Raw genomic sequence first — 23,723 nt, forward strand, 5'->3', positions numbered from 1 at the left:
TTCATCCCCGCGTACATGTTCTACACAATGTGGTTTGAAGAGGATGTAAAGATTCCGTTGAGTAGCGAAATGAAAGAGAAGGAGGTTTTTGAAGTGTTGAAGAGGAAGTATGTTGGTAAGATTATTGAAGGGTTTGGTATATGTGTGGTGATTACTGAATGTGCAAGAGTTGAGGAGTATCAGGTTTATGATGAGTTTCTGGCAGCACATGCAAAGTTTGAGATGCTTTTATTCAAGTTCTTTAGGGATGAAGTAATGTATGGCGAGATTCTGGAGCAGAATAGTGAAGGGATCCGAGTAGGAATATCATTTTTTGATGAGATACAGGTGAAGAAGGATAATCTAGCTGAGGGTTCTGAAATGGTGTATGTGAGCGATGGAGGAGAGAAGAAGGCAGCATGGGTGTGGATTTATAAAGGCAATCGGTTTTACTTGCGTAGGAAGTCAAAGGTACGTTTGAGAGTGCTGTGGGACTGTACTGATGGATGTGTGATGTGTGATTTCAAGGAGATGGGCCTTGGCCCGATTGATTGGTGGGAGTAAGCAGTGGAGAAGAGAATGGAAGAACATGCATGTGTGGAGCATAATGTATGATGGTGAAGTGAATAGGAATTAGAGTAAATTGAAAACGGAGCCCTTTAATGGAATATAAGGCAGATGAGGAAAAGATTGTGATTGAGCGACTTGATGTAATAATAAAGAATCTGAGAGAGATAGACACCGATCTGAACCATCTTCTTATGTTGAATGTTGATGCAGGAGAGTTGATGAAGAGTATTGATAAAGTTTTATAGTTTATGTATGAATATTTACAGTAAAATGCCCTGTGATGAAGATAAAGCGGATAATTGAGCTGATCAAGCGATGCAATGACCAACCGATTATATTTCACAGACTATATGGGCACTTAGCGCATGCTCTGAAGAGTGTGGACTACTTGCATGAGCTGAATGACGATTGGTCTCGGATGGTGATATATGGTGTGGTTCGGAGCAAGTATGCTAACCAAGGGCTTGAAGGAAAGGTGATGGTATTTCTGAAGGGACACCGCCCGCCTGTGGAGAGTAGTGAGGTGAGATTGAGGATATGGATTGTTCTGTATTACATGAAGAATAGAACGGTGAGTCAATTGAATCACATGATAGTATTTGAGCTTGTGAGTAATTTTATGGGGATGACGAGCTTTATTGATGGACTTATTATATCTGTGCTTGCGATAGCAACAACAGGACCGAGTTTTGGAGCGGTAGGAAACAAGAAACTAAGAGAGGAGTGTATTGAGCATCTTCTTGAGCAAGTGAAGAAGAAGAACTTGTCTCTTATGAACAGAGCAATGGCAATTCCATGCTACTTTGGACATGAGAAGGAACCGCCTCTGGTAGTAGATGCAGTGATGGAAGAGAATCTAATGAGTGTGGTGATTCTTGAACGTGTGTGTTTTTATGCAAAATTTGCTAAGGACTCAAGATTTGTTAAACAGATTGTGCCTGATGATCATATGTTTATTGAATCGCTCAGGAAGTATATCAACAGGCAGTTTATGAGAGATAATGTGAAAAGAGGATGTGCAGTATCAGAGTGTGTTGTTGAGGACACAGGTGTTTTTGATGCAATTCGAAGGGCGTATGGAAAGGCTGGAAACAAGCAGAGGTTTTTAAGCAAGGTTGTTGAGTTTGTGACAGGATTGGATAATGAGCAGTGACTAGAGGAGGCATCTACATATTGAGAATGGGTTGAATGAAATAAAGTGGTTGTTGTAAGTGTTGAAAAGATTCTAAGAAATACAAATTGAAAAGTAGTGGATATGAAAAGGCTCGGAGATGCGGAGTAATAAAAAACGCCCTGAGCGGGACTCGAACCCGCAGTCTTCTGCTTAGAAGGCAGACGCGATAGCCATTTCGCTATCAGGGCCCCAGTTTAAAGTGTCCAGGTCCCAAAGTGAACCGTTAGAACGATATGAACATTCACACAAGCACCCCTTATGCGCGAGGTGATCACATTACAGGTTGGACAATGTGGAAATCAAATAGGAGCTGAGTTCTGGAAGATGCTTTGTAATGAGCATGGAATATCACCGTGTGGAATTCTACAGGATTTTAGAGACCTTGGTGATAGGAAGGACGTGTTTTTCTACGAAGCAGATGACAATGTGTTTGTACCACGCTCAGTCCTTGTTGATCTTGAACCACGAGTGCTTGCTCAGGTTCCATCGTTTTTCAACCAAGAAAACATTTTTCTTTCGAACGAAGGAGGAGGAGCTGGGAACAACTGGGGGCATGGATACTGTGCAGGAAAAGGAATGGGCGATGATTTAATAGACATTTTGCAAAGAGAAGCTGAATGTTGCGATTCGCTTGAGACATTCTTCTTACTTCACTCAATTACTGGTGGAACAGGCTCTGGATTTGGATCTTTGCTTCTTGAACGGATCAGAGATGAATTTCCAAAGAAGATTCTACAAACATATTCAATCTTTCCAAACAACGATGAGTCCAGCGATGTGGTTGTACAACCATATAATTCGATACTGACACTTCAGAGGCTTTTTGAATGCTGCGACAGTGTGGTTGTGATGGACAACTCGTCTCTTGGCAGATATGCGCTGGACTCCTTGAGAATTGATACACCAACATTTGAGCACATCAACTTGCTTATTTCGACAGTCATGTGTGCAGCAACAAGCACTATCAGGTTTCCAAGTTACATGTACTGCACACATCAGTCGATAAATGCATCTCTTGTGCCAATCGATCCATTCAAGTTTGTTGTGCCCTCGTATACACCTTTTGTGTGTGGAGAGATGTCCAGAGTCGTAAGGAAGGCCACACCATCAGATGTGATGCGAAGGCTTCTTTTACCAAAAACAAGACTTGCAAGCTATGACTCTTCAAAAACACAAGCTTTCGTGTCTGTGATGAACATCCTCCACGGGGTTGATGATGCAAGCGAGGTGTCTAGAACGGTGATGAGGCTTCTTGACAAGAGGGTTGTTAACTTTGTGCCTTGGATGCCTCCTTCTTTCAATGTCGTTCTTAATAGAAATATTAGTAACCGGATGGGCGTCAGCAGAGTGTCAGGTCTTGGTCTTATAAATTCATCTGGAATTGCATCTGCCATCGATAAGATTTGTGGGCAGTTTGATAAGCTTCGAAGACAGCGTGCGTTTCTTGATATATACAAGAAGTTTGGTGTTGATACCGAGATGTTTGACCAGAGTAAGGAAACAATACAGAAGCTATTAGAGGAGTACAGCAGAGCAGAGCTTTCTAATTATTCAAGTACCTGAGTTTATATTCATGTAGCATTCTTTAACTCAATAGATGCGCGTTGATCAATAGAATAAAGATTTTTACTGTTTATTTGTTACTTCCCATTGTGAATGACTTTGTTGCTTTGTGAATGAATGATGCAAGTCCCTTCGGAACCTTCATTCCATCCACTCCTTCAAAGTTTCTTTTTGCAAGCCTGTCGATCATCTCGGTGCTCTTGGACTGCACAATCATGCCTTCATACACAAATCCTGCCACAAGCAATATAACCTGATCATACTTCTTCCAAAGCTTGTCTTTGATTGAACTCTTGATGATTGACATAAATCCAATCATGAACTCGTTGAATGCATGCCAAACGAATGGTTCGTTGCATTCTATAGGGCAGTAGATGATCAGCACAAGCTCATCGATCTTCTTAGACATGACTATTCTGTCAAATGCCATCGACATATTTTCCTTGGCATATATAACCTTTTCAACGATTCTCTTTGAAAGGTCTTCATCCTTTACAAATGTTTTTTTGAATAGAATTTCTCCATTGGTATCTGCAATAATCAATCCTTCAATGTCCAGGCAATCCATTCAGGGCTTGTTGTTTTGGTATTTCCAATGTTTGTTTTTGAAACGATGGCTCTTGCAAATGTGATGTATTTTATGCACATGGAAACTTTTGATATATAAATGTGATACACTTTATGCGCAGATGCAGGCATCCCTGTGATGAAAGTGCACGAGATTAACTCTGTTCCACAAGATACAATTATGAGTGCGGTATGTGAAAACAGATTTGTATTGGCTTCTTGGGACTGTAAGCTGTGTCTGTACTCCAGTGATGCACTTGAGTTGATTAAGCAAGTTTGTAGTGATTCTCCTGTTACAAGAGTCATCTTGTCTTCAGGCACTGAAGAAGGGGATGATTCTATACGTGTTATCACTGGAGACATCGAAGGAAAGGTCTGTATGTACGATGGCTTTCTGAACAAAACAAAGGAAATACAAAGCGGTGTTGGTGGAATACAGTTTCTTCATCAATGTGGCAGTACAATAGTCGTTGGTGGATGGAATAAGAAAATTGTATTTATTGAATCAAGCGGGATAAGAAATACACTTGATACTGATGGAAAGATACACTGTTCAGCCATTATTGGAGATATATTAATCTGTGGACAACATAACTCAGTTGTGGGATACAATATTAGCAATTGCTCTGTGTTTTTCAGGCGGCTATTTGATATGCCTGTGCGCTCACTTGCGATTCATGCCAGTGGATTTTTTGCTGGAACCACAAGTGGAAGAATATATTATGAGGATTTTGCAAATGGAGACAATTCGTACGTATTCAACGCACACTACGACATTTCAGGAGAAGTAAAGACATTCTATCCGGTCAATGCTCTGGTTATACACAAGCATCTGTATTCTGGTGGATCTGATGGAAAACTGTTGAGATGGAGGCTTGGCTCAAAGAAAACATGCAAAGTGATGCACACACAGGCAGTTGGCGTCAGTAGCATATGCACTAAAACAAACCGATTGTTTGTGACGTTTTCATATACTCATGACAACGGTCAGATCGACAAGTATTCTAGCAAGGCATTCGCAATTGATATATGACCAGCAACAAGAGATTTGTATGATACTAAAGCATGAGCTAATCAAGAACACGAATGTAATGCGTGCATTTTTTGATGATTTACATGCCCCCACTCAAATGGACTTGAAAACATTGAAGCAAGTGTACTTAGACAGGCTTGCATCGAGACCAGACATACGATGGGCCATCACGTGGGTTATTTTTGTACTATACTGCATCCGCATCTGGATGACAAATGCATTTTACCTGGTGACGTATTGCATGGGGATCTATCTTCTGCATGCAGTAATTCTTTTCCTGACGCCGAAGGGAGAGATGATTCCAGACCCGTTTGAGAATGTTGATGATGACTATGTCCCAGAAAAGATAGATAATGAGTTTAAGCCGTTTGTGAGGAATCTCCCGGAGCTTGAGTTCTGGATGTTTGCCACAAAGACTCTTGGAACTGCGCTGTTTGGGACGTTTTTTTCGATTCTAGACATTCCGGTGTATACGCCGATTCTTGTTGGATACTTTATATTCATGGTGGTTTACACAGGAAGACGGTTGATATCGCACATGAAGAAGTATAACTATAATCCGTTTGTGCAGAACAAGGAGTACTATAAGAAATAAAGAAATGTTGGTGTTAATGCTTTTTAATACAAATTGTTCCAGGTATTGAATCCTGATGATTGAGCCTATTAGACTGCCACTGAGGAAAATTAAGTTTGAAGAATACATAAACAGCACTGGAGGAATTATTGATGATGCACAAGGACGTGTGAGCGATGCGAATGTTGATCTCAATGAGTTTGTGTGCATGTTTGTGAATCAAGCAATGAAAGAGATGCGGGATGCGCTCAACAAGTATCATTCGGTGTCTGAGATGATATGCAGGAAGGAGCTGAGTGTATTTTTCAGACAGAAGGCTGCAGACTTTGAGTGCTTGTTTATTCTTTTGAGTGGAGCAGAGTACCTGCGAAACAGCCGCTCGAACGAATACAGGATGAAAATGATATCACATGCAGATCATGCATATGTGCGGATTGCAGATGATTTAGCATATGTTTTTGAGTCTTTGAAGCCGATGATTGCGCCGAAGGGGGATGTTTTTACGTGCTTGCAGGCTAACCTTGATCCTGACTATCTGTTACCAAAGCTTTATGAGCCAAGTAATAGCAGTGTTAGTGATGAAGACAAATGTAACAGTATGGAAGTAGAGGATGGGATAGAATTTGAGCAAATGCACAGGGCAAGCAAAATATATCTCGGTAGAGAAGATCTGTCTATCTACAGAAATGTGAAGGTTGAGAATGGAATGGTGTATTTGAAAGATGAGCATTTTTTATTTACTCTTGCGCTGTGTGGGGATATTTCGAAGCCGCAGTGGAAACTGATTGATGTCCAGGGAGAAGATGATGCATTCAGTAGGCACCTGCTTTTTTGTATGCCTAGTAGTGTAAGTGCAATATCAAGATTCTCCAGGGTTTATGAGTCGCACTTCAGGATGAGACAAATGTTCCTTGTAGTAAAAGCAGCTTCTGAGCGCATTGATATGGAGGTTAATGGACACTATAGAAGATTTGAGGTTGTGGTTGGTAAATTTAAGATGTCAGTGAAGATTGAGGAGCATACGATTCTTGGATGGATATATGTTGGTAATGAGAAGGCTCGTATTGGAGAGAATGATATGCAAGGATGTGTGAATGGAATACAAAGGAATGCAATTGATGAATTTGAGTGCTGGATTTCGAATTATCTGTGTAAAGATGGAACAGATGCTCGGTTTTCATTTATTAATGGATTTGTAGCAAGTGGTAGGTCATTTAGAAGCGCCTTAGATCTGGAGATGTTTTTGGACAAGGATAGGGAAAACAGTGTTTTTTATGAGTTTTTTGAAAATACTTTTCGTGGAGTGCATGAAGGCATTGGGCAAAGGTGTGAAGTGTTCAGGAACTACAGAAGCGAATTATTTGGAAAAAAGAATGTGTTTATTACCAAAAGCCGAGTCTTTCTGTGTGTGTGCCTTGTAGGACTTACAAACACGTGCATGAATCTAAAGGTGTATGCAGGAAGTCATGAGCTTATGGATTTTTTTGATTATGTAGAAGTTTTGTTAAGGATAGATGCGAATGGAAGAGTGATAGGGGTTGCAAATTTGAATTGTAATGAAAATAATGATGTATTAGATATAGCAAATGGTATGTTAACATCGCAAGCTATTCCAATCGAAAGTGTTTATGAGTACTTTATTCAAAGCATGGAAATTTTATTTTTTGTGCATAATGCATGTTGTATTGCAAATCAAGTGGTTGTGGTTATGGATAGAATTATTGTGAATCATGAAATGCATGGAGGCAGGCTATGTGTTGTGGTAAGTCTGAATGAGCAGAATCTTGTTGTATGTGTAGATTTTGAAGCTAGTGCAGGCTTTCCAGCATTATTGAATGCTCCATTAGAAAGAATGGTGAGAATTGATGCATTTGAAGAGTATATGCGATTTGCGATTTGTATGATTGATATCAAGATGGATTTTGAGAATAAAGAAGGTAGAGCAGAGCTTGGATCTATGAACAGCATTGGGATAGTCTCAATGGAAGTGGAAAGAGGACTTGATATACGGCTTACTGGAATGGATATGAATCTTTCATTTAATGATTTTGAAGGCAAAATGAATCTTGAGGTAAATACACTGGGAATGAATGATGTTTTTGAATGTATTCCAAAGACAAATGCAGTTGATATACTAATTTGTTTCTATGAATTCTTTTTGAAAGGTTTTATTCCATGTGTTTGCACATCATCTGGATTGGTATTTAAATTCAGGTACGCATCTCAAGGGACACTAAGATTGAAAATGGTGAGCAGGAGTGCATACAAAGTGTGTGTAGAAGGACTTAACGGAGATTTTAATGAGTTCAGTGGAATATCAATAGGAATGAATGCACAGCTGTTGCAAAAGCTTGATCAACTGTATTACGATGAGAGAATACAACACATAGCAAGTCTTGCAAGAATTGAGTATGAAGTACAGGATGAAAGTAGAAAAGTAGTGATTGTTACGCCATGTGGCCAGTTCAATATTAGTGTTAATGGAAATACATGGGATTTTGCAATCATGTTGAACACAATGAAATTGAACGAAGAAGTTTTAAGTACGATTTGCATGTATTTCAATAAGGAACTTACAATTGGAAGGAATATATCAATGATGCTAGGATACTTGAGAAGCGATATATATATTCTGAGATTGATTGAGAAGCTTGGTTTACAAATACGTTGATAAACGATTGAGAATATACCTGATATGTGGTGACTTTATATGAGTCTTTGTAACTGATGTAAGAGATGGAAAAGATACTAGATCTAGACATATTTATTTACAGCTCCTCAACGTTATTGGCAGCCAAGGTATCGAATGTATTTCTTCGGCAGAATAAGATATAAAAAATCGAGCCGATGAAGGAGAATATCAGTAAAGCGGTTAATGGAAGTGCAATAAGAACCATTTGAGGACCAACACCAAGAACAAGGCATACTGTAAGTAGCGTGACTAGCATGCTTACATGGGCAGTAAGAACTCGCTTCCAGCCAAGGGCCTCTTCGTTCTCATCCTCTGATGCAGTTTCAAGGAGTGCAAAGAAATCGTTCTGTGTTCTATCGATTTCAAAGAGGAAGTCATCGTCTGCATCTAACGTGTTTTTACGGAAATATTCTCTTACCTCTGGCTGCATGAGGAAGTCATCATCAGATGCAAAGTACCTGGCGTTGTATGACACACTTCTATCGGCAGGGGTTGACTTTGGGATGGAGATCTGACCTTTCTGTAGTTTTTCTATTACCTCCTTTGGGGAGTTTTTGGATGAGTATGGCTTGTGTGGTGTTTCTCTTGTTTCTGATAGATTTGGTGGAGTGTTGAGCTTACCATTGTCGAATATGATGTCTGAAGAACTTGATTTGAATACCTGAGATGATGAGTTTGTGGCTAATTTTCCTGTATATGGCTTGATATCAGAAAAGAAGTAGTCGACTAGTGCGCTATCAACATCCAATGGAATAACCTTGTAATAGTAAACCTGGCCAAGGATGTACATGTTGTTAAGAGGGTTTCTGACTTTCATTCTGTGCAGCAATCTTCTGTCTGACTCGAACCTGAATAGTATCCTATTTAGCTCTGATGCAGCATAATAGAAGTTGTAGAGGATGTTTTGGTCCTCTGGATCTGGAGTGGTTACTCTTGCGATTATTAAGTCTTTGTTCTTGGTCCTGCAGTCTAGTACAAGTGCCTTGAACTCTTCGAGTGTGAATGTCTCAATGGTATTTGCATCCAAGACGTCAAGCTCGCCAGGCTGGGCAGACTGGAAGTCTTCTGGGCATCCGATGATTCTGATTATTGAGGAGATGCCTTTGGACTTTTCGTAGACATCGGGAGCTTCTGCTGTTGCCATATCGCGAACTTGTTGATTTGTAAACAAACAAAGAATATTTGGAAGCAATCAGTAATTAAAGATTTGTAGATCTTTTGCAAAATATGAAGATTGTGATGAGAATGGCTGAATGATGGAACTTGTTTATTGATGTGAAACAGTGGAGATAAAAGCAACGGAATAAACAAAGGCATGACGAGTCTTCGAAAGGACCTGAATGCACATACATTCAAGATGGTTGTTCTTGGATATTACTCTGTTGGCAAAAGCAGTCTAGTGCTGAAGTACGTGAAGGATGAATTCAATGCAAATGAGGAGAGCACAATAGGTGCGTCTTTCCTGACAAAAACGATGTTCACATCCGAGGGGAGTGTTAAGTTTGAGATCTGGGACACGGCAGGACAAGAAAGATACAATAGCTTGATTCCGATGTATTATCGTGGTGCACAGGTAGCCTTGATAGTGTATGATGTTACGTCGATTGAAAGCTTTGAGACTGCAAAGAAGTGGGTTGACGAGCTTGGCTTTGAGAAGCCAAAGGAATTCATTAAGGTTTTGATTGGCAACAAATCTGATCTTGAGGATGACAGAAAAGTGCAGTATCAGGAAGCAAAGGAGTATGCAGATAGTCAGTCGCTAATGCTCTTTGAAACAAGTGCAAAGACAGGCAAGAATGTGGCAGAGATATTCAGCATGATTGCAGAAAAGGTTCCAAAAGAGGATAAAAAGAAGCCAAAGAGAGGATTCAGATTACGAGATGAATACATAAAATACATCTGCTGCTAATGCTTTATTAAATCATCTTATCAATTACATGATCTATTACTTTTGTTATTGTGTCTCTAAACTTCACATATGATCCCAATGATCTGTTTGTGTTAGCAAATACTCCATCATCCAATGCTTTACACAATATAGGATCTATTTCTAGTGTGCATAAAAATGGGATTCCAATGCTTTCGGCCAGTCTTTGTCCTCCTTTCGATCCAAAAATGTTTGTGATTGCGCCACAACACTCACAACGATATCCACTCATGTTCTCGACCAGGCCAAGAATACAGATGTCGTTCTGCATGCAGAAGTCAATTGCACGTGAGCAATCATGTAGTGAAACCTCTTGTGGTGTTGTAACAATCAATGCCCAAATGTCCTTCGATCTCAAAAACCCATGCTCTTCAGATAATCCTGGAGGCATGTCAATCACAACATTCTCAAATTCATCTATGGAATCATACAGCATTGACAACATATGCATCTTTTTAGGTCCTCGCCATATAACTGTGTCAGTGTCATTCATCATCAATCCCATGGATAGAACATACAAATTGTCTGTAACTTGAACTGGAACAAATCCCTTGCTTGCTTTTCGAACAATTCCTCTAACGCCTAGTCCACACACTACACTAGGTCCACACAGATCAAAATCCAGCAATAAAGTCTTTCCCATCTCAGAAAGTGCAACACTCAGCATTATGGACACCGAGCTCTTTCCCACTCCTCCCTTACCGCTCATCACAGCTATTTTTACCATATAAGGGACTTGCTACACAAAACTTCTTGTGCATAAATATGCAAATAGAAACGGATTTCATGCTGTTTTTGAACCATAGTAAACAATTAAGCATATATTCATACTCTTTTAATCTATAAATGCTGAACTTTACATTATTCATCTTGTCATTATTCAAATAATCTCTATATTGCTTTATATAAGCCTGCGTTTCTGTTCAGACTCATAATCTGTTGCATATTGACATTGATCAACTTCTTTCAAGCTTATTTTGCTCACAACAACCGCTTGTCTGAAAAACTTGTGCACCATCACTGAGATCTTCTCTCCAAGCACACTTTTAAGGCGCTCCATTGTTGAAAATGCAAGATCTCTCAGGCTTCGGAATCCCTTCCTTACCTTCCATATATTAAATTGGGTAATACCAGGAATGCTGAGAAGCACATCCACAAGCTCAGGATTCATCCCAACTTCCATTTCCTGCACTTCATCCAAACACTCCTTCCTCTGAAGATCCCTTATAACCTTCACAGAAAAAAGCCTGCAATCAGACCACACAACACGCAATGTCCCAAAATTAAACAGAAGCAGTACAAACTTGCATAAAATACTATTTCTAAATGTATCCTGTTCGTATCTGTAGTAATCAGACAGACACGGCCTTCCATCAAATTCAAGAAGTAATATAGGAAATGCATATCTGTAACACATCATACTTGCCTGTGCATACAGTCTTCCACTACTCAATGACGACTGAAAATCTGCAATTGACTTTCTTTCAATGCATATCGATGGACTCAACAGATAGTCTCCAATTGAAAGTGTCGACACATGCAGCACGTTCTTTGTCCTGAATAGAAAAAATGGCAATTCAGCTCTCAGCTCCCTAGAGTCAACCACTACTGTATATTTCCTATCAATGCACTCATCTTCAAGATCAATCTGGTCTTCAAGATTATCCAGACATAATGGAAGTCGGGATCTTTCCTCAATCAACTTCTCAAAGCATTGCTTCTCCATCCTTATTTCTTCAAGATACCTGTGCTCCTCTAGTGAGTTACTATACATCAGGAAGTATGCTTTTATTGAATGAGTTGTTCCATACCGCTCGATTTTTCTTATGCTGTCTTGACTCGACTCAAACAAGACTGCGCATTCATAATCATGAGTGTCATATTTGAATTCATGGTGTGTTAAGACTCTAATTGTGTCTAGTGAAGCACATTCATCATTATTTACATGACGATATAATGCAAATACACTTAGCAAAGAGTCTTTAACTTGATTGTTTGAAACCAATATGATCATTCTAACATCGCTCGACTGTTCAATGATTTCAAGTAATTTGTTCATTTTTGGATTTAGTCTGTAGAATATCTTGAGAGCATCTTCAGGAAGCGTTTGTAGAATCTCAATCTCATTTTGAATATCAATACGTTTATGCTTTTGATTCAAGATACTTTCACCACATGTAATTGAATAATCAGATTTTTGAATTGCATCATGAAATAGTTCTCTTGCCTTATCAACCAGTACATGGGAAGCATCTAAATTTAACCAGGTGCTGTTCTTGCCCAGCTCAATCTGCCTTTTTACCATGTTGCCCACATACTTGTACAATGAGCCAGGATCACAAGAAAACAGAAAAAACACAAGTGTCTTCATCTCACATAGATCATCAATCACACTTCCTGAACCATTATTCCATGTATTATTGACTGGCAATATTTTCAAATGCTTGAATATCCTGTAGATATTTCCGGATATGATCATTCCTGAATTGATCTGATCTCTGTCGTTTCCTTTCAGTACTAGCTTTAAAAGACTGTCTATGATTTCCATCAAGACTACCTGAATTTCTCCGACTTTCTTTGGCATCTTAAATTTGATCTCTTCAATATCCAGATCTGTATTCAAAGACTTCTCAACCTTTGAATGGAATCTAGGAAAGAACAACACCTTACTCACTTTGAGACACCTCAGTTTCTTGGCTAGAGGAGAAAATCCAAGTGCAAGGTGAACAGGTGATTCTGAAAATGCTTTGATGTGTCCATCTGCATTTTTGGATCGAAAAATATGTATAATAAAAGACTCTGGAGATGCTTCTGTCATTGTCTCTGCATTGCATATGATCAAGCAATTAACTTTCTTAGCATCAATTGTTCCATCGAGCATATCAGAAATAAACACACGACTCCCAGCAACATACACACCACCTGTCTGATACATCTGTGTTCGACTCTTCCTAGGATGCATTCCTACATTATGCATATGTGGAGATTCAACTCCAAGAACGAATTCTTTGTCCTCATCTCCAAAGTTAATCAGCAGCACAAAGCTATTTGCATTCAGGTATGGATCGATACACCTGTTGATAGCACTTTGAATGTTTAGTCCACCTCCCATGACAAGCAAGAAGCTTTGTCCTTCTATTTGCTTGTGGATGTCTTCTTCATACTCTAGCATATGCTGGGCTGTGATAATGCCATATATGAAGCAGGTGAGTTTGAAGCCCATCAATGGACATAAACCAGCATAACGAAGATATGCATGAGTCTCACCCAGTAATGCTTGCAGAGGCAAAGTATTTGTTGGAAAGCCACAAAGAGCGATTTCGTGCAGATTACAGATCAAATGCATCCAAGACATTCAGGTCTACGCTTGGATATCTCGAGTGTTTTTGTAGAATCAAAGACAAATCGATGGCGGAGGATCTGCGCACAAACCTTGCTGGACTACGCTTTGATGAGATGGAGATTGCATTACTGGGATCTCTGTTTCCACAATCAGTTGAGGAGGCAAAGGCGTTAATACCATCGCTGGAGTCAAAGAGCGATGATACCATAAGCCAGGCTGTTGAAAAGATACAGCAGATGCTTTGAGGAGCAGTGATATGTTAGCAGTTGAGTATATTAAATAATTATATGTATGATTGTTATATGAATATATCAAGTGATCTACAGTACTTTATGCTTGAATCTGCTTTATACTGTATTATTATTTATCAACTGCTTTATGTTGTATTATTCATAATGTGTTATGTGTGAATATTCAAGTATTATGCGCTTGTATTATCTATCATGCTTTATATTATATAAGTAAATCTCAAAATATGTGGGTATGGAGAATGAAGCAAAGTACAATGGATGGACTATTATTGATACATGTGAAGAGATAGATCTGGAGAAAACGTTGTTTAGTGGACAGGTGTTTTCATTCGTAAGAACAGGAGAATGTGAATACACAGGTGTTGTTGGAGAGTATCTTGTAAGTTTTATGCAGAAGGGACAGAATGTGCTGTATAAAGTACTTCATGAGCGCAAGCCAGTCATGAACATACATGATGCAGTATGCCATTTTTTCACTCTTGATGTGCATATGCATGAACTGGCTGAAAAGTGGAAATTCGATGACAAATGCCTTTCTGGATTAAGGATGCTTAGGAACGAGCTGATTCCAACAATATTTTCGTTTATTTGCTCATCAAACAACAATATTCCACGAATAACCAAGATGGTGTGGTTTCTATACTCGAAGGGAGAATTTATTATGGAGTACAAGGGATCTAGGTTTCACTACTTTCCATCTGTTGACAAACTGGTAAACATTGAGGATGAGCTGAAGGCAAATTCATTTGGATACCGAGCAAGATATGTGTGTGATGCAGCAGTGTATCTGAAAATAAGCAGCGAAAGCATTGTAAATGGCAATGACTGCAGGAAAGCGTTACTTGGAATACGAGGCATAGGAAAGAAGGTTGCAGACTGTATTCTGTTAATAGGCCTTGGAAAGCATAGTGTTGTACCGATAGATACACACATTCTCAACTATGCAAGGAAGCACTTTGGAATCAGTGAAATTCGAATGTCAAGTGCAATGTATGACAGAGTACAGGAGATTTATGTGAATAAGTATGGCAAGTATGCAGGAATTGCACAACTTTATATATTTAAGACCATGGTTGATCTACGAAGCAAGAAAAATACAAAGCTTGAAATGAATAACAACCAGAGTGAAGGTATTTAGTTATGCTAATGCGATTTAAGAATGAAAACAGAATCGAAGTATTCCCTGAATGAAGTGGGATGCAGTTGAAAAGAGTAATGAAGTAATTGAAAATCAAAAAGAATTAAAGAAAGCAAAGGAAACAATCGAGAGGGTGACTGTTGAACCTGTTCATGCACAAAATGTTGATTTAAGTCCTGAAGGAAGCATGGTAGGTGAATTTATGTTGGACTTCAAGAGGCAGATTAAGAAACGAATACATGAGTATGATTTCAAAGCAGTATATAATGTTGGAAGAACAAGCAGTCCGTATATGTTGACACGGAACTCTGTTGTGATGATGCTTGAGGAGGAGCTTGGAGTGGAGATTATTGTTCGTGGATATTATAAGCCATTTGAGTTGAATGCAGAAACCGATGGATCTGATGCATTGATGTATGATGTTTATGCAGCAACACCTGAGATTTTACGTAATGCAATGAGTAAAATTAGAGAAAAGATCAAAGCCATAGACGGGTATATGAAAGGAAGATATGAATCCGTGTGGAGGCAAGTGATAAGGAATGGAGAGAAGTATTATTCATCAAGGATACTGTTACAGTTAGAGAATGAAGCTGACAGAGATTTGATCAAAAATGAACTGCTTAGGATTATGCATGAGTGCTCTGTGGATGCCACATTGAGAGGAAGATACTCAGGATACATTGAACCTTGCTTGGAAGCAGAGTCTAACGAGCCAGCATACATTCATCTCGTATCCAAAAACAAGACGAATCTGGCAACAGCAAGAAGATTCTGTGAAGATATAGTTGCAAGATACAAGCAAAAAGAGTAGTGCCCATACATATTTGATTGATTCTGATGCAGTAGTGTGTATATGATTGATCGATGCTCTGTATGCCTTGGCTGAATCTGAAACAATACTTGGTATAAAGCAGCATGTTTATTACACTTGGTTGAATGGAGGAATGCCTGGTACAAGCAGCTATGAGAGCTCGCTCAGAAATTGCATTTGAGTGCAATATCAAAGACGCATGCATACAGCCTTACTGCAAAGTGCTTGATACCGATGCGATTGAGGCATTTACATTGGAAAAGTTCAAGACACTCATGATATTATGCATGAAAGAAGAAAAGGACTTTGTTATTGCAATGGTGACAACGAGGGATCCGTCTACTGACAACCCATTCTACAGTTATTATTCTGCAATAGATCTGAATAACTTTCTTTTCTGTGTGGAAGGTGGATATCTGATGAACAGGATGGGTGTTAAGAATCCAGCAAACAACCTGAGTATTACAGAAAAGGTTTTATATTATAGAATATTGCATAAAGAGTTGTTGGGGATATGGAAAGATTATTGCTCAAGATATGATCGAGATTCTGTTGCAAAAGATCATGAGATAGTGTACATCAAGGCAGAGTATTTTGCATACTATGAAGACTTTCTGTTTGACTCATCTGTGAGACAGTACTTCTCTTCTAATTCTGATGGAAACGAATGTTTCACACATGGATTCAGTTCGACTGGAGACTCATTAACAATTGTTGATGACCAACTTGAGAATTATCATGATGACAAGTTCAGCCTGAAGATCATTTTATACACCAACATGGGCACAATCCTTGCGATATTCACAATATGCATGCTTGTTGGAAGTAGAGAGGTCCTGATGACTGTACTTGCACCACTCCTACTCACAATGTTCTTCTCAGTTATCTTCCTTGTTCTTTATGTCTTACTATTTGAGACGCCAGAGTGCCTTGAATCAATCCTAAATCTTGGGAAGCGCTGTCTTTCTGAATAGAATAATAATTATTAAAAGTTTAGAAATATAACTGTAATCATTTATTTTCATATACTGTTTGCAGCAATTATTGCTTTTTCTTGTTCTTCTTCTTCCTGACTAAGTTGAGCTTGTTCTCGACATACAGTCCGTTCTGGACAATGCCTTTCGGTGCTTTGTAATGTGCTTGACCAGTTCCTGACTGCTTCTGTATGCCCTTTCTTGTCTCCATGATTGTAGCGCTCAGTCCCTCAACAACAAACCTCTTTCCATACTTCTTATTGATGCGAAACCTTCCTGGCTTCATAAAGTCTCTTGGATGCATGCTTCCTGGCTCAGACACATGCTCAATATCAAGCTTACACAGAGCACTTTTTATTTCCTGCCATTTAGGTGCAGGAACACAAACATCAATTCCATACTTCCTGCCTTCTGATACTGACTTTGTGCTATCGATGTATATCGGATACAAGCAGAAATGACTACGATCCATTTGTGGAGGGGGCCTAATACAAAAAATTATCTGTACCGTTTATGCGCTTGTATACATTCACTTAATGTTTAATACATTTTTTCATATTCTCGGTTAATATCTACTGTATCACATATTCTCACTTCATTCTTAATCCATTTTATGTGATGATGCAAGCATTTACTGATGATTTGCAATGCATTCAGGCATTTGAATGTATCACTATGCATTACAACCACTCCACAAGCAACATAAAGCTCCTTTGTTTACACATACCCTGTAATGTTTCCAGGATCGCTGCAACTATTCCCGGACTCACTACCGCTTCCAGTATACATGATGATTAATGGATCACTGCTTGCACTTGCCGCTCTACTCAGTGTCTTTTATGCGCAGGAATATCATACAAGAATTACAAGGTTCTTCATTATGAAAACAGAAAACACGTTCATGCGGGCACTAATACTGTGCCTACTGAACAGCATGCCAAAGATAGTGTTGTTGGCCAGCCTGCATAGCGCATCCTCACTCAGTATCTTCTCATCTGTTCTTTCAGGCAGCACTCAGCTATCAGTTGCAATCACCCTTGCAATTGTACTGCTTTCTGCAAAGTCTAACTTTGTTGTGCACCACATGAGCTTCTATAAGGACATCTTCTTTATGGAAGCATCGCACTTACTCCTGCTGATCATGCTATCAAATGCATCAGCATCAAGCTTCATCCCGTTCATGTCGCTATGCGTATTTGCAATATTTCTGACAAATACCATCACAATACCATCATACATTTCACAGGTACCGAGCAACAGCGTATCCTCAAGGACATTTGCATTAGATGATATACCACATACAACAGGAAGAGCATTGACATATCCGCTGAGGCTTGTGTTTGATGCGTTGCTACTCAATCATTCATATATGCCACACGAGGTAGCAAAGAAAAAGCCATATGCTGCTATCTTCTCACCTACAATCAACATGATGATTGTACTGTCGTACTTCGGAATGCATTTCGAATACACAACGATCCTCGCGCTCATGATATGTGCACTTCTGTTTGGATCGTTGCTGTACACCTTTGTAAAGAAGAGGATTATGAGTAATGCATTGTATGTGTATTCATTTGCTGCTGCAACAGCTCTGTTTTCTGTAATAATGGTAGGAACAAGCAGCATGATTAAGAATATAGCAGAGGTATCAGGCGTTGGAAGCCAGCTTTTGTCTGGGACGCTTCTTTCCATGCTTGCAAACATTGTTGAGATTGTCACGTGTATGCATTATGCAAGATCAAGCATGCCTGAAATGGCATCCTGCTCTGTGATGTACTCACCAGTATTCAATTCCCTTCTGTTCCTACCTCTGATTAAAATTGCACTGGGTAGAGACACACTGTATGCAGGCATTCAAAACATCGCAAATGCACCATTCGTGTACTTCTCGTATGTATTCATTCTTGCAGAGATTAAGGTGTTATTTGTGAACTACCTACTGAGACACCAGAAGCTCACAAAGGATCTTGGATACACATTGATTGTCGTGTATTTGTTGTTCATTGCAGGCTTTGCAGTGGAAGGCAAGACACACCTTTGTAAATAGATCAAAATTCCTATAAAATGCAAGTGTTAGCATAAAAACTCAAATAAACGTGGATTTAATTCACTGATCGTATTGCAGATGCATCAAACTTGTTGATAAACCTCTGTCTTTCTTCAATCTCCTCCTCCGTCATTGCAAGTGCTTCTCTTGGTATCATCAATGGCTCATCAAGAACCGCTTGAACCTCATCAGTATAGAAAAGCTCCTCAAGATCATCATGTGTAACCATTTTATTAGGCAACATAAATCCATCCATAAGTTCAGAAGCCCTTTCAAATCCTCCAAACAGTTTATCGAGCTTTTCAAATGCACTCTCAGTCCATATAATCAGTCTGCCCGCCACTCCTCCAGGTGTGAGCTCAACAAGATCGAGTGAATCAATACTCATCTGGTCAACTCCTCTGATATTTCTGAATGCAAGCAGATCAGACTTCTCTCCATGAATCAGCAGTGCTCCCTTTCTCTGTGTATGTCTTCTGTTCCTCATCTTTCCCTTTCCAGTCCTAACCTTTCTACTGTTCTCAACTCTGTCCAGCTCATCTTCAATATTCAGTGCACGAAGAACATTCATTGCATCCTTTGTCTTCTTGATCTTTGCTACCTCGTCAGATACAATGATCGGCAACATCTTGATGTTCGATATCCTGTGTCCACGTGCCTCAACAAGCCCTGCATGTGCAGATGCTGCAACACCTATTGCCATTGCAATCCTCAGTGTATTCTCAACCACCTTCCTTGCCCACCTTCTGTGTGTCTGCGTAGGATGTGCCATTCTTCCCTTTCTGCAAAAATTTGCAAATGCTCCCTGGCCTGCTCGTCTTGTACCAGATCCCTTGACTCTTGGCACACGTGCAACAGCCCTTCCTGTTCCCCAAGACTCTGCAGAGTGTTGCTTTCCTGCTATCTTTGACACCGAATACGGCTGCCTGCTCTTCATCCTGTAGAGCGCATGTGTCTTCAACACAAGGTCGTGTCTTATTGGTATTGAAAACACCTCGGGCAACTCCATGGTTTTCTTCACTGTTACTCCATCGGTCTCATAACAGTTGATGCGCTGCTTCATTTCAAGCCCTTCGATTGCGCAATTTTTTAAACTTTGCAAAATGGATCAGGCTGTACCTATAAGGGCTTAGATTCTATAGGTGTGAGCAATGTAAGTAATGCATTATGCAGTCATGCTTGTAAGATAACAAGACATGCACAGTTGTACAGGAGTGATCATGCATTTAATGCAACAGAAGTAAATCCCCTCATAATGAGCTATGACAGATGGATGTGTGGGGAGGACGAGTGGCTGAACGTAAGACGATCAAGAAGAAGATCGACTCCAAAGGGATCTCAGAGAGCCATGAAGGCACGTGAATTGATATCAATTGCAAACAACATGTATGTGAGAAACGAGTTGGGCAAATGCATTCAAATACTCAAAGAGGCAATCTGCCTATGTCCAAAGAATCCACGCCCATACTTTACTCTAGGACTGATATTTGAGGAACAGAAAGAATACCCAAAGGCATACTACTGTTTCCTTGTTGCAGCACATTTGCAAAAGAACAATTATGGGCTTTGGAGAAAGCTTTACGAGTACTCCCGACGCCTTGGATATGAAAAAGAACGGATATACTTTATTGAAGTGCTGCAGAAGAAGGGAAATATGAGAGAAATGGTTCTTGAGAAGATGCAGCTGTATGGTGAAGATAGGTTCAAGGAGCTGTGCTGCAGAATTGAGCTGTTTGAGTTTGATGGAGCAGATGACCAGATTTTTGAGCTAATTAAGCAGTCTGCCACGCATAAAGCAAAGTTGGGGAGATTGGCAAAAAAGCTTCAGACATATCTTTTGAATGCTGGCAGTCGTTGCTCAGATTATTATGTAATCCAACTGATTCTTCTGAAATATGATGCACTGGATACGGCGGATATGAACATGCTGTTTGAAAAGCATGTAAGTACAAGAGCAATTGCTCTTGATGCAAAGCTCCGAGTGATTGGAATTATTGCGAACTTGGAGGATGAAAAGAGTAACGAATACTGTAAAGATCTCTGGGAATTTCTTGATGACGAGGAGGTGTGGACAGAACAGATTGAGCTATGCATGCTGAGACATCTGGTAGAAGTACTAGTTGGCAAAGGAATGGTTGATGAAGTGACGAGGCTGTTGAGCAGAGTAAGAAACAAATTTGAGGATCAGAAGGAGTTTGTGTACTGGAAGATGGGATGTGTTTTCCATGACTGTGGAAGAGATGAGGAAGCACTTCTATACTACAAGCTTGTACTGGAGATAAATCCAGTGAATGACATGGTTAAGTCATGTATTCATTCGATATATGTGAAGCAAGGGAATGCAGAGATGGCCAGAAGGTATGAAACGATCAAGCAACTTATTGAGATTGTTGATGGAAAGAACAAATACGGAGAAGCTTATTCAGTTGAGAAATGCATGGACATGCGTGTGCTGTATGAACTGACGAAAGGATTGAAAGAGGAGCCTGAAAGGTTTATTGAGAGTAATCAGGTTCTTGTGAATGATTTTCTGAAGAATAAGAGAGTGTATGAGAGAAGGAAGAAGAGTAAGAGTATGATGACAAAGATATGCAAACCAAGGCGTATAGGAAGGGAAATTGAGCAGAACAAGAAGGAGTCTGAGAGTGTTAGGGTTGATGATGTGCATGAAGGCTTCCGATTGGCTGATCTACATGGGTTAAACGTTGATGAATGGTTTGATGTTGTGTCAGGTCATATATGCAGTCTTCTGATAGCTGGGCGATTTGAAGAGGCAACAGCAATGGTTTTCAAAGGGCTAGAAGCACATGTATTTAGATGCAGGAATGATTTGATGATAAAGCTGGTATTTATTGGATTGAAGATCTCACTGGTGCTTGGAGACTTTGGAGACTTTGTAACGCTTGTAAGGAGTTTGATATGCCATACAGGCAATTATTCATACACATACCTACTTTTTTACTTCAGTAATTTTTTTATGTTTTTCCATAAGGATGGAGACTTCTCGTATTTTCAGAAATATCTGCAGCGCGTGTGTAGACGGAGATTGATGATTAGCAATACAGAGTATTCATCAAGTGATGAGGAGGATATTAACGACGTGAATGTGGATAAGAAGGAAGAAATAGGCGAAAGAGAATGTTTGAGAAGGAACGTGGTTGGAGTGACGCACTTTTTGTTTCTGAATTCATTAGTTCCGAATTTACTGCAGGCAAAGACTGTAGAGATGGTTTCATCGATTGAAAGGGAGAGTAGTCCATCAGAAAGTATTATTCTTGCATCGATGTTCCTGATGCACTCGAAGTCCAGACGTGTAAGTGACAGGAATATGTTTGTGAAGAAAGGTGTTGCGATCCTAAAGGATTTGAGGGAGAGATGTATTGCGGAAGGAGGAGGAGATGATGCATGTATTGCATCATACAATATTGGGAAGGCATATCAGTTTTTTGGATTTCCAGGCCTTGCTGAGCGTTTCTACTTAGAGGCGCTGAATGCATCTGATGTTGAGTTGAAACGACTTGCAGAGTTCAACTTGTATCTTATATACAAGAAGAGCAACACAATGCAGGTTTTTAGAGATGCTGTTTGTAGATAGAAGCGATTATGGATGAGATGCATGGATGCTGTGAATGTTTTTGTGATATAGATAAAGATGATGCTTGTAATGATTTGTAGCACCCTTAGAATGGGAGATGGGCATATACTGAATGTGTGGAAGGACAATCTGCATGTGGAGATGAGAAGGATATCGCAGCTTGTAAGGAGGTACAGATATGTTGGGATGGACACTGAGTTTCCTGGAGTGGTTGCGAAGCCTGTTGGGAGCTTCAAGTCGCCCTCTTCATTTGTGTATCAGCAGCTGAGGTGTAATGTGGATATTCTGAAGATTATACAGATTGGGATTTCGCTAAATGATGAGCAGGGCAACAGGCCGCAGCCAACGAACACGTGGCAATTTAACTTTGAGTTCAACCTTGAGACTGAGATGTACTCGCAGGAGTCGATAGATCTGCTTATCCAGGCAAGGATAGATTTCAAAGAGCATAAGAGACGGGGAATAGGAGTTGAGGAGTTTGGCGAGACTTTGATGACATCTGGGCTTGTGTTGAACGAGGATGTAACGTGGATTTCATTTCACTCTGCATTTGATTTTGGATATCTTGTTAAGATCCTGACGTGTAATATGCTACCTGAGAGGGAAGACGAGTTTTATAGGTTGCTGAATGCGTTTTTTCCGGACTTCTGCGACATAAAGTTTCTAGTACAGAACAGCAAGTATCTGAAAAAGGGTCTGCAGGAGATTTCGAACGATCTTGGACTGGTGAGGGAGGGAATTCAGCATCAGGCAGGAAGCGATGCATTACTGACATCGCACGCGTTTTTTAAGGCAAGGGAGACTCTTTTTAACAAGAGTATTGGGAAAGAGTTTATGTGTAAGCTATTTGGTATTGAAGTAAATAATTAGTTGCGTTTACTGAGTTGAAGTTAAGGAGTTTTATTATATTTCCATGCTTTCGTCGTCGGTAATGTATGCATGTGGATCTGGGCATGGTATTTCTTTGGTTATTGGGATTGCATATTGCTCGACGTATGTTCGCACAACATCGTTGTACTTTTCTCTGTTTGTCAGGTAGAGTGAGCCAGCTTCGCAGTTGAGTGGATCTGAGGGATTTGGATATGTCAGCAACTGTGGAATAAGGATATCAACGATGTTGAGCAGGTCATAGATCGGAGACCATATCTGGTTAAGGACGTCGAGGCAGATTGAGCCGCTGACCTCATCGATGTTTGGATGGAAGATGCGTGTTTTGAATCCTATTGACGGGCTTTTGAACGGATAGCTGTCTGGAAGCAAGATGTTCACGATGTATTTTGCACCACTGTATAGCGAGTCTGCAGGGCCGTTGATCAGGACCTCCATCTGTGTTGATTTTCCCTCGATCATCCGGACCTCGTATCTTGCATTGTACAGTTTTTGGATTTCGCTTTTTATCCTTGAGTTCAGTTTGACCATGTAGTTTGACTGTGAAGCTTGTTATAATATGTTGGTTTGTTTAAGGTGTTTCATTGTCATTTG

The 23,723-nt window shown here is 39.8% G+C and overlaps 21 protein-coding genes and 1 non-coding gene across 22 annotated transcripts; 14 read left to right on the forward strand and 8 right to left on the reverse strand.

Moving 5' to 3' along the window:
• Positions 1 to 15: 15 nt before the first annotated feature.
• Positions 16 to 543, forward strand: M896_090630 (subunit E' of DNA-directed RNA polymerase; the record flags this gene model as incomplete). The annotated part of the gene is made up of 1 exon (XM_014707694.1): positions 16 to 543. One exon carries the CDS (start codon positions 16 to 18, stop codon positions 541 to 543), a length of 528 nt encoding a protein of 175 aa, XP_014563180.1.
• Positions 544 to 829: 286 nt separating this feature from the next.
• Positions 830 to 1,702, forward strand: M896_090640 (uncharacterized protein; the record flags this gene model as incomplete). Its single annotated transcript, XM_014707695.1, has 1 exon — positions 830 to 1,702. One exon carries the CDS (start codon positions 830 to 832, stop codon positions 1,700 to 1,702), a length of 873 nt encoding a protein of 290 aa, XP_014563181.1.
• A 136-nt stretch (positions 1,703 to 1,838) lies between these two features.
• Positions 1,839 to 1,911, reverse strand: M896_090650. Its single transcript has one exon. It is a non-coding gene; the product is annotated as a tRNA-Arg (tRNA).
• A 70-nt stretch (positions 1,912 to 1,981) lies between these two features.
• M896_090660 (gamma-tubulin) lies at positions 1,982 to 3,286 on the forward strand (the record flags this gene model as incomplete). Its single annotated transcript, XM_014707696.1, has 1 exon — positions 1,982 to 3,286. One exon carries the CDS (start codon positions 1,982 to 1,984, stop codon positions 3,284 to 3,286), a length of 1,305 nt encoding a protein of 434 aa, XP_014563182.1.
• Positions 3,287 to 3,356: 70 nt separating this feature from the next.
• Positions 3,357 to 3,854, reverse strand: M896_090670 (subunit zeta of vesicle coat complex COPI; the record flags this gene model as incomplete). The annotated part of the gene is made up of 1 exon (XM_014707697.1): positions 3,357 to 3,854. One exon carries the CDS (start codon positions 3,852 to 3,854, stop codon positions 3,357 to 3,359), a length of 498 nt encoding a protein of 165 aa, XP_014563183.1.
• A 138-nt stretch (positions 3,855 to 3,992) lies between these two features.
• M896_090680 (uncharacterized protein) lies at positions 3,993 to 4,886 on the forward strand (the record flags this gene model as incomplete). Its single annotated transcript, XM_014707698.1, has 1 exon — positions 3,993 to 4,886. One exon carries the CDS (start codon positions 3,993 to 3,995, stop codon positions 4,884 to 4,886), a length of 894 nt encoding a protein of 297 aa, XP_014563184.1.
• Positions 4,887 to 4,983: 97 nt separating this feature from the next.
• Positions 4,984 to 5,481, forward strand: M896_090690 (Golgi-to-ER retrieval protein; the record flags this gene model as incomplete). The annotated part of the gene is made up of 1 exon (XM_014707699.1): positions 4,984 to 5,481. One exon carries the CDS (start codon positions 4,984 to 4,986, stop codon positions 5,479 to 5,481), a length of 498 nt encoding a protein of 165 aa, XP_014563185.1.
• Positions 5,482 to 5,536: 55 nt separating this feature from the next.
• On the forward strand, positions 5,537 to 8,131 carry M896_090700 (uncharacterized protein; the record flags this gene model as incomplete). Its single annotated transcript, XM_014707700.1, has 1 exon — positions 5,537 to 8,131. One exon carries the CDS (start codon positions 5,537 to 5,539, stop codon positions 8,129 to 8,131), a length of 2,595 nt encoding a protein of 864 aa, XP_014563186.1.
• A 97-nt stretch (positions 8,132 to 8,228) lies between these two features.
• M896_090710 (uncharacterized protein) lies at positions 8,229 to 9,296 on the reverse strand (the record flags this gene model as incomplete). The annotated part of the gene is made up of 1 exon (XM_014707701.1): positions 8,229 to 9,296. The coding sequence occupies one exon, from the start codon at positions 9,294 to 9,296 to the stop codon at positions 8,229 to 8,231; it is 1,068 nt and encodes a 355-aa protein (XP_014563187.1).
• Positions 9,297 to 9,467: 171 nt separating this feature from the next.
• Positions 9,468 to 10,061, forward strand: M896_090720 (Rab5-like GTPase; the record flags this gene model as incomplete). The annotated part of the gene is made up of 1 exon (XM_014707702.1): positions 9,468 to 10,061. One exon carries the CDS (start codon positions 9,468 to 9,470, stop codon positions 10,059 to 10,061), a length of 594 nt encoding a protein of 197 aa, XP_014563188.1.
• A 7-nt stretch (positions 10,062 to 10,068) lies between these two features.
• Positions 10,069 to 10,806, reverse strand: M896_090730 (MRP-like protein; the record flags this gene model as incomplete). Its single annotated transcript, XM_014707703.1, has 1 exon — positions 10,069 to 10,806. One exon carries the CDS (start codon positions 10,804 to 10,806, stop codon positions 10,069 to 10,071), a length of 738 nt encoding a protein of 245 aa, XP_014563189.1.
• Positions 10,807 to 10,980: 174 nt separating this feature from the next.
• M896_090740 (ERCC4-type nuclease) lies at positions 10,981 to 13,251 on the reverse strand (the record flags this gene model as incomplete). Its single annotated transcript, XM_014707704.1, has 1 exon — positions 10,981 to 13,251. One exon carries the CDS (start codon positions 13,249 to 13,251, stop codon positions 10,981 to 10,983), a length of 2,271 nt encoding a protein of 756 aa, XP_014563190.1.
• Positions 13,252 to 13,304: 53 nt separating this feature from the next.
• On the forward strand, positions 13,305 to 13,667 carry M896_090750 (subunit Rpb4 of RNA polymerase II; the record flags this gene model as incomplete). Its single annotated transcript, XM_014707705.1, has 1 exon — positions 13,305 to 13,667. One exon carries the CDS (start codon positions 13,305 to 13,307, stop codon positions 13,665 to 13,667), a length of 363 nt encoding a protein of 120 aa, XP_014563191.1.
• A 238-nt stretch (positions 13,668 to 13,905) lies between these two features.
• M896_090760 (8-oxoguanine DNA glycosylase) lies at positions 13,906 to 14,811 on the forward strand (the record flags this gene model as incomplete). The annotated part of the gene is made up of 1 exon (XM_014707706.1): positions 13,906 to 14,811. One exon carries the CDS (start codon positions 13,906 to 13,908, stop codon positions 14,809 to 14,811), a length of 906 nt encoding a protein of 301 aa, XP_014563192.1.
• A 49-nt stretch (positions 14,812 to 14,860) lies between these two features.
• M896_090770 (uncharacterized protein) lies at positions 14,861 to 15,625 on the forward strand (the record flags this gene model as incomplete). The annotated part of the gene is made up of 1 exon (XM_014707707.1): positions 14,861 to 15,625. One exon carries the CDS (start codon positions 14,861 to 14,863, stop codon positions 15,623 to 15,625), a length of 765 nt encoding a protein of 254 aa, XP_014563193.1.
• Positions 15,626 to 15,750: 125 nt separating this feature from the next.
• On the forward strand, positions 15,751 to 16,599 carry M896_090780 (uncharacterized protein; the record flags this gene model as incomplete). Its single annotated transcript, XM_014707708.1, has 1 exon — positions 15,751 to 16,599. One exon carries the CDS (start codon positions 15,751 to 15,753, stop codon positions 16,597 to 16,599), a length of 849 nt encoding a protein of 282 aa, XP_014563194.1.
• Positions 16,600 to 16,666: 67 nt separating this feature from the next.
• M896_090790 (signal recognition particle protein Srp19) lies at positions 16,667 to 17,071 on the reverse strand (the record flags this gene model as incomplete). The annotated part of the gene is made up of 1 exon (XM_014707709.1): positions 16,667 to 17,071. The coding sequence occupies one exon, from the start codon at positions 17,069 to 17,071 to the stop codon at positions 16,667 to 16,669; it is 405 nt and encodes a 134-aa protein (XP_014563195.1).
• A 261-nt stretch (positions 17,072 to 17,332) lies between these two features.
• M896_090800 (uncharacterized protein) lies at positions 17,333 to 18,646 on the forward strand (the record flags this gene model as incomplete). The annotated part of the gene is made up of 1 exon (XM_014707710.1): positions 17,333 to 18,646. The coding sequence occupies one exon, from the start codon at positions 17,333 to 17,335 to the stop codon at positions 18,644 to 18,646; it is 1,314 nt and encodes a 437-aa protein (XP_014563196.1).
• Positions 18,647 to 18,701: 55 nt separating this feature from the next.
• Positions 18,702 to 19,709, reverse strand: M896_090810 (ribosomal protein L4; the record flags this gene model as incomplete). The annotated part of the gene is made up of 1 exon (XM_014707711.1): positions 18,702 to 19,709. One exon carries the CDS (start codon positions 19,707 to 19,709, stop codon positions 18,702 to 18,704), a length of 1,008 nt encoding a protein of 335 aa, XP_014563197.1.
• Positions 19,710 to 19,901: 192 nt separating this feature from the next.
• Positions 19,902 to 22,241, forward strand: M896_090820 (uncharacterized protein; the record flags this gene model as incomplete). The annotated part of the gene is made up of 1 exon (XM_014707712.1): positions 19,902 to 22,241. The coding sequence occupies one exon, from the start codon at positions 19,902 to 19,904 to the stop codon at positions 22,239 to 22,241; it is 2,340 nt and encodes a 779-aa protein (XP_014563198.1).
• A 90-nt stretch (positions 22,242 to 22,331) lies between these two features.
• On the forward strand, positions 22,332 to 23,111 carry M896_090830 (subunit of mRNA deadenylase; the record flags this gene model as incomplete). The annotated part of the gene is made up of 1 exon (XM_014707713.1): positions 22,332 to 23,111. One exon carries the CDS (start codon positions 22,332 to 22,334, stop codon positions 23,109 to 23,111), a length of 780 nt encoding a protein of 259 aa, XP_014563199.1.
• Positions 23,112 to 23,144: 33 nt separating this feature from the next.
• On the reverse strand, positions 23,145 to 23,660 carry M896_090840 (ubiquitin-conjugating enzyme E2; the record flags this gene model as incomplete). The annotated part of the gene is made up of 1 exon (XM_014707714.1): positions 23,145 to 23,660. One exon carries the CDS (start codon positions 23,658 to 23,660, stop codon positions 23,145 to 23,147), a length of 516 nt encoding a protein of 171 aa, XP_014563200.1.
• Positions 23,661 to 23,723: the final 63 nt, after the last annotated feature.

Source organism: Ordospora colligata (genome assembly GCF_000803265.1).
Source record: "Ordospora colligata OC4 chromosome Unknown contig_09, whole genome shotgun sequence".
Lineage (NCBI taxonomy): Eukaryota > Fungi > Microsporidia > Ordosporidae > Ordospora > Ordospora colligata.